The 8,081-nt window shown below is 41.6% G+C and overlaps 1 protein-coding gene across 10 annotated transcripts in view; it reads left to right on the forward strand.

The window, feature by feature from the left end:
• Positions 1-7,925, forward strand: part of LOC115586524 (suppressor of tumorigenicity 7 protein homolog) — a 61,598-nt gene extending 53,673 nt beyond the window's left edge. For 8 of the 10 annotated variants that reach the window (XM_030425650.1, XM_030425651.1, XM_030425652.1 and 5 more), the window contains 5 exons: positions 194-296; positions 592-742; positions 868-960; positions 4,319-4,461; positions 7,468-7,925. In XM_030425650.1, the coding sequence (XP_030281510.1) occupies positions 194-296; positions 592-742; positions 868-960; positions 4,319-4,461; positions 7,468-7,563 (586 nt within the window). In that variant the 3' untranslated portion in view covers positions 7,564-7,925. The remainder of the gene's footprint in view (positions 1-193; positions 297-591; positions 743-867; positions 961-4,318; positions 4,462-7,467) is intronic. The other 2 variants (XM_030425653.1, XM_030425655.1) reach the window with 1 other exon arrangement.
• The last annotated feature ends 156 nt before the right edge of the window (positions 7,926-8,081 follow it).

The following is an 8,081-nucleotide window of genomic DNA, read 5'->3' on the forward strand; positions in this document are numbered from 1 at the left end:
GATCTTTTTCTTCTGTACGTGAGGGGTTTATGTGATGTTCTTGCACAGAGCAGCTAGTTCGTGACATGTGAGCAGCCTGGATTTCAACATCTTTATTCAGCCTTGTGGGAGTCATTTTCATTTTGAAAACACTTTGATCGTATAGTGCTTTGCAATCTCGAGTCATAATGCTGACATGTGCGTGTGTGTGTAGATTCTCTCCAGAGGCAGCCTCCAGGCGAGGGCTGAGCACAGCAGAGATGAACGCAGTAGAAGCCATCCACAGAGCGGTGGAGTTCAACCCTCACGTCCCCAAAGTGAGACTCCGTACCTGTAATACTACAGACCTGCTGTGATCACATGCTAACTATGTAACACAGCTTCCAGCCAGTGAAAGTGTTGAACTGTTAACATGAAACATGAACTTTTCCTGTGGACACAAATCTGTATTTGTTTCTGGTAGAGTCAGAGTGGATTTTCAAGAACAATATTGAAATCAATATTTGAGAGTTTCCACACTCAGCTGTACTTTATTTATTATTAATGTCACATTCAGCTTGAACGCCATCAGTTAATCCTGCTCATCGTTGTTCCCTCCCTTCTTCTCCTCAGTATCTGCTGGAGATGAAGAGTCTGATTCTTCCTCCAGAACACATCCTGAAAAGAGGCGACAGCGAGGCCATAGCCTACGCCTTTTTCCACCTGCAGCACTGGAAAAGGGTAGAGGGGGCGCTCAACCTGCTGCACTGCACCTGGGAGGGCAGTGAGTACACACACAAAGTTACACTTACATATCACAGGTTTCACTCCAAACAGAAATACTATGAATTGACTGTAATCAGCCGTCTGTTTAAACCAGGACTTTGTGTGTGTTTGGTGTGTTTACAGCATTCAGAATGATCCCATATCCTTTGGAGAAGGGTCACCTCTTCTATCCCTACCCCATCTGCACAGAGACGGCCGACAGAGAGCTGCTACCCAGTAAGAGCCGCCCTGACACACACACACGCACACACACACACACACACACACACACACACACACACACACAAGCAGTGTGTATCACTACAGTCCAATATGCTCTACAGATGCTCTAAAATACTGTTGGAAATCGTCCTGTTAATGTCTGTTTTATTTTCTGACTTTAACTAAAAATTAAAAGAGGAAATATTGTAAACACTTTTGGTCTCAATAGATAAATTGTCACAAAGGGTGTGTTCTTTTTTTTAATTATTTGGTTAGCGCTGCTCACCAGGTCTCTCTTTATTCTTTTAAGATCAGTGGGTGTAGTTTTGTTTCTTCTACAATCAAACCTCACAAAGGATGCACACTAACCTAAATGAGAACCTGCATATTAAATGACAAAAACCAAACAAGAACAACACAAAAAAAACTAGTGGAAAACCAAAATATGTTTATATTTGAAGACTTTCCCAAAAAACTGAAACTTTTAGTCTCAAGCAATTTATGTTGGTGGAAGAAAAAGAGCTCAGTTTGTGTTGGCAAACAGAACTGAATTCAGCTCACTTCATGGGAGTACCTATTACGATTTTAGTCTTAATAATTAAACCCTGTGGGAATCGTTCAAACTAGTTATTATAATATTTCTAGCAGTTGCAGCAGCATCGAAGTGTGATAATGTGTCCATATTGATGAGGATGATGTAAATTTGGTCTTTTCATTAAGAATAATTATGCCAATCTTAATGATGCCTGGCACAAAAAATGAGTGGTTAAATTTGACATTAATAATTATCATGATGAGACAAATTCCTCAACAGAGTGCTGAGCTCTGGTGTGAGTGTGTGTCGTCCTGCTGTCTGCTCAGCAGCTCGTCTGTCTTCACACTCGAACCTTCACTTGATTAAGTTGGCTTCCAGCCACAGGCGATGGCCCACTGTGCTGTGGTTGTATGTGAAACATTTCATTACTGTTTTTTCACCAAAACCCTCAATCTAAGAATTAATATTCACGTTTTTTCACAGACACTCTACAACTTAAGTCTAAACAAGGATAGCTGCTGCTGTCGTGTCCTCTGATACAGGAGCAGTGTGGTCCACATGTGTTTGGACTGTATAGAGCTGTATGTCAGCAGTAACCTGAGCAGACATGTCTGCTGTTGGCACACGACCACACTGCTGCCTTCAGAATCTTCCTTTAAGCACAACCGATGAAGAGTTTGATATAATAAACCCTGAGACAGCTGACTGATGCTTCAGGCATCTATATTCATCATGTGCAGTCAAACATTAGAGCTCCTTTTTTTAAGATAGTTGATTTTTAAGTCTCAATCCAAAATTGTCAAATACTGATGCTTTGGGATGGTGGGCCCAGTCGACCGCCAGCGTCTTCTTCAAATTTGTTCCCAATCAGGAGCGAGCAACAGACCAGAGAAAAGGCGCAGTGTCCAGCATCTTTTTTACGAGCACTCAGCCTGTTGCACTGCCAAAATGCCTTACTGTCCTGTTGAAAAGAAAAGGTTTCTTCACTCTGTTCCACACACTGGAAAGTTTCATGAAAAGTTTCCCTTTTTTCCTGAACCGAAAGAAAAACCTCAGTCCCACAGACGAAAAAAGAAAAACGATGACAACAAACGACAACAAAAACAAAAATTATTCTGTTAAACACACGGAAAAAAAAGGTCTCTTGACAACAAATCTTTTCACTTGGTTCCACATGAAGAAAAAAATTATGACTGTTTTACTGTTTCACACATTTTAAGAAAACAAATATTCTCACTCTGTTGAAAAAACAAACAAAAAACAAATAACCTTTGATATGAATTAGAGATGCACCGATCAGGATTTTTGGGGCCGATCACCGATCATCGATCACCAAAAGCAGTATCTGCCGATCCCGATATTGCCGATCACCGATCACGTAGTCAAATCCATAAATTCTTCTATATTGTTGTCTTGTGTAACTTTCATATATTTAATTAATGATTCTTCTTACACAACATTGACATTGTATTATTAAGTATAAAAATTAGGAGATGAGAAAGTATCATGAATTGACCACCGTTTTATTGCAGGCTGAGGCAATGTGCAATGTTTCACACTCTAGAGACTCTCTTAGAGACAACTTGGACTCAGCTTACATAGAGTAACTGTAGATTACTAGTGGGAATGCATGCAGTCAGGGTGGGAATTTTGTCATTTTAGGGGCAAGTCCATTTGGCCTGCACTTTTGTTTTCAGGGGCACCAAGGCCACATGACAGGGCACAAAGGCCACTGAGTAAAATTTGTTGATTTACCTTTCAGACTGATACCATAACATCCTAATTTATAATAAGACATGGATTATGTATTAACACATTTTTTAATACCAAAATCAAGTTAAAGTTACATTAGAAAGTAGTTTTTGTTAAGTAGGGTTAGGGTGAGGTGATTTTTGTGATACCACACTGAATATTAGTGTTATTGAATATTTCTCCAAATAGAAATTCCCCAAAATTATGGCAAAGCTAATTTTTTTCCAAACAAAAAATTGTAGAATAACAACAGGAGACCATGGATGTGTGGAGTGATTTTGGTGGCACTACACTCTGAGTAATAGTGAAATTATTGAATATTTTTTGTAGTTTCTCTTTTCAGTGCTGCACTTTGTAGACGGTCCCTGCGCCCTCGTCTCACAGCTGGCTGACCATACAGACCAGAGTTAATGTCCAGACGGTCGTTTAGATGAAAATACGGTTCTAGCTCGTTGTCTTCCTCACTACGGTAGGAAAGTTCCGTCGTTTGTGTTTTAACAAGGTTTTACTTATGAGTTATTGATCCGGGAAGTGCGAATCTGTGAATATATTTCCAACTTTGCCAAACTAAATCCTACCATATACGTCAGTTACGTATCACGTCAAAACCGGCTGCGCTCGCTCTCTGTGCTGTAAGTTTCGTTACTGTGAGTGACTACTGTGCACTCAGGTGGCTGTAAGTAAAGGCAAGCCCGCTACGCTGACCGGGCCAGGGGCACAGAGGCCACTGTGGCCGTACGATGAGTTTTTTTTCACGCTGCATCAAGGCCAAAGTGCGGGGCAACAGCGGCCATGGCCGCCGTGAAATTCCCACCCTGCATGCAGTCAATGCACTGTCTCTATATTGAAACGTCATCTGATCGGCCTGATTTGATCTATTTTGAGAACTCCGATCAAAACCGATAGGGGCATTATCGGCAGATTGCGATCGGTTGCCGATCGATCGGTGCATCTCTAATATGAATAAAGCTACAAACAAAGTCTATTCTGAGGTGTATGTTGTACATTTTTTGCCCTAAAGTAACATTATGTTTGTGTGTGTGTGTGTGTGTGTGTGTGTGTGTGTGTGTGTGTGTCACGTGGAAGCAGTGTTTCACGAGGTTTCAGTCTACCCTAAGAAGGAGCTGCCCTTCTTCATCCTCTTCACAGCCGGTCTCTGCTCCTTCACCGCCATGCTGGCTCTGCTCACACACCAGTTTCCCGAGCTCATGGGAGTGTTTGCTAAAGCTGTGAGTACACAAACACGCACGCACACACACACACACACACACACACACACACACACACACACACACACACACAGCCACACCTGTTTGGAAAGTTTGAAGCGAAGAGACAAGACAGAACTTTGATTTTTGCTGCAGGTTAAAGCTGCAAAAATCGATCATGGCAACAAATCTGACCTTTTCTCTGGCACAAACTTTTCTCTTACTCATCAGTTTGTTTGATGTCGTGGGGTCTTAAAAGTTAATGGCTTGATTTCCATAAAAATCTGCTGGGTTGAATAATATTTCCGGTGACTCCTCAGACCTTTGTGTGCCCCCCTCTGGTCCCAATGTCTGTTTTGCACACAGTAACATAATGTAACAAGCAGATCGCTCCAAACCTGCTCCACGGTGGTAAAACTAATTACATTTGAATGATTCTGTGACCTTTTCTTCTACCACCACCACATCCAGATTAAACATGTCAGAGCTCTTCGACTACAAATTCATCAGCTTGTTCCACTGAATAATCATACTTTTACTTTTTTTTTGTCTTAAATAAACCTAATTTTATTTAATTTGCTGTTTCACTTGTTTGAAGATTGTTGGCTAAAGGTTAATTAATGCTCCCTGTACGAAAGAAAGCCCGCTTCAGACAAAATAACCGTCACTGCCAACATACATCTATGCACTTCATGTTGACATGGATGTTAAAATGTTAAAACTTGTTCTTCATTTTCTTGTAGTTGTGTCTCAGTAGTCTTGAACTATTGGCTACACTGCAACACTGCCCCCTATGACTACCAGGGGTACTGCTCCATTGGTCGGTATCCGTAAGCTTTTAGATAACGTGCAGAAATAAGAACGAAATGAAAGCATATGTACGGACAGAAGGCTCCGTCCCCATCTTTATTATCTAATGTTGAGCATAGATGAGCTTTATATCAACCACTAGACAAGTGCAGTTGATGTGTTTGAGGTTGTTGAGCTTGTCGGCTCCTGCAGCCACTCGGAAACGTCTCCACACCTGGTTACAACTGTACCAAAGACGGACGTTTTTTAAGGTTTAGAAGACGTTTCATCGTTGATTTTGAAATTAACTTAATAAATGAAGCTTGGTTTATATAGTACTTAAAAAAACTAAAATGCAAAGATGAGAAATATAAACCAGAAAACACTAAAAACAAACAAACAAAAAAAAATGAATCAAAGCAAAGACAGATGTTCAGACAGAACATGCCGAGGTTAAATGTCCTCTTCCAGCCTCCGTACCAAACACAGCATAAAACCTCCACCCTCCCCCTGCAGGCTGAGCTGCTCACCTGGAATGTGGTTGAGCTCATCTCTCCCCCCTGATGTGACATCATCAGCAGATACCATCTACCCGCTGAGAGCTGGAGCGCCCCACACACACACACATACACACACACACACACACACACACACACACACACACACACACAGTCACCCACTCTTAAGTTTGCCTTTATTTATTCTGTGTGTTTGAAGTTCATGGATGACTTGTACATTCATAAATTAATCTGAAACCACCATGTAAAGAGACTTTTCATGTTTATTTTAGACATTGTTCATGGTTAAAGGGGCACCATGAAGTTTTGAAGAAAGAATTAAAACTCAGAATTGTAATATTTACAATATTAATGGGGTAATAATCCACACTCAGAAATATTTATTGTTTCCATAACTGAATAAACAAGATGTTCTCAGAGGAAAATAAGGTCCCAGAACACTGTTTGAAGCTAAAAAGGTGGCAGGGTCCGCCAAATATAAACAAAGCAGAACAGTATGACATTGTGTTCTCCTTTAAGGTCAGTTTGTTCATTCAGTTTATTCAGAAATGAAAACAAAGAATTTGTTTAGTTTATTTAGGAATAAAAAAAAACTACATACTGCACCTTTAATGAACGTGTTGCTGAGGCTACCAACTAACTCATCTACTAACTACATTGATCAGACAGAAAACCTCATGTCGGATAGTCTCTTGAGATAGGGAAAATGTGGATCATTGCGTGTGCTTGTTGTGGCCGATGATCCACTTCATGCGGTGTTGACACACTTCTGGTGAATCAGCGGTGCATCCCCACCTACTGGATTACAGTACTGTCTCTGTGTCGCCCCCACACACCTCACATGGTACACACTCCTTAACTTTGAAGTGCTCTTTGAAGCTGGAACAGAGATGTGCGATACGATGTGTGAGGCCGACCTCGACTACATGCAGGCAGAGAGCGGGGCGGCACAGACAGACTCTTCTCTCTCTGTCATGGCTTTTATCTGCCATCTTACAGAGTGAGGACCTCTATGACCTGCTGTTGCTCTGGTAGAGCCCCTATTACTCCCCCCCCCCCCCATCTCCTCTTCACTGGCTGTTGCCAAAACACACCTGAGGACGAGGGTGGCAATGAGTAGCTCTGTGCTCGTAAGCAGGGCTGCCGCAGTCAGGCATGAAGTGGAAATGTAGATTTAATGGAAACAACTGGAAAACAGTGCAGTATGCCCAGTTTTATTCTTACATTATTTAAAACGTCTACAACCCTGAATCCAAAGAAGTGGGGCCGCTGTGTAAAACATCATTAAATACAGAATTAAATCATTGGCATCAAATGAAAGTTTTATTGTTTAAAGGTTCCTGAGCTCATTAATTCCTTTATCCGTGTGTTCAGAAAGGCGGTGAACCTCGCCCCATCCTTGGTTTCAACACAATTGACAGAGAATCAATCAACAATTGATTTGTTACAAAACAGTCCCAACTTTGGTCCTTTTACTAGATTTTTTTTTCCTGAGCTTTTCAACTGTATCAACTCTTCATGGTCGTCCTTTAGTCTGGTGAAGAGCGTAGGTTGTGGTTGTTTGGGAAAAAAGAAGAAAACAAACAAAAAGGAAACTTGAAAGTGGTTAGGTTAAGATAATCGTGTAGCTACTTTTTCCAGAGTCAAGAATGAACTCGTGCTCGTGCTGACGTCTGGCTCATTACCGTTTGTGTGACTGTAGTTCTCTCCTCCCCTGTAGTTCCTCAGCACGCTGTTTGCTCCTCTGAACTTCATCATGGAGAAGGTGGAGAGCATCCTGCCGTCCAGCCTCTGGCACCAACTCACCCGCATCTGACCTCGACCGAACCGGACCGGACACAGAATCAGACCCAGGACCAGGAGCCGACCTCCATCCAGACAGAAACAGCTGAACTGAAACCCAGAACTCTGCGTTGGACTGGACTGACACACATTTGTGCCAAGAGTTCAAACCAAACTGAGAACAGACGAGGACGGGAGGAGGCACAGGACAAAAAAAGCAAAACAACGGAATCCAGAATTGGTTTTGACTTTATTTGATATGTTTGCATTTTTTTGGGTTTTCAATCATTTAAAGCTGTTCTTTTGTTGTACAAAAAGAGGTGATCAGTTGCCATCATTAAAAAAAAGTGAGAAGACAAAAAAATACAATAAAGGACTTTTTGTGTATTGCTGCAATCCAGCTTCTTCCCGCCATTTTGATTCACACGCTGTTTAACGGCACAGACGTGCAGCGCTGCAGTTTAACTCGGCCGAACATCACGTGGAGCTGACGGGCAGGTTTATTCTCTGATCTTCTAATGTGTGTTTTTATCAACAAACTAACATCTCACT

This window comes from Sparus aurata, chromosome 8, assembly GCF_900880675.1.
Source record: "Sparus aurata chromosome 8, fSpaAur1.1, whole genome shotgun sequence".
Classification (NCBI taxonomy): Eukaryota; Metazoa; Chordata; class Actinopteri; order Spariformes; family Sparidae; genus Sparus; species Sparus aurata.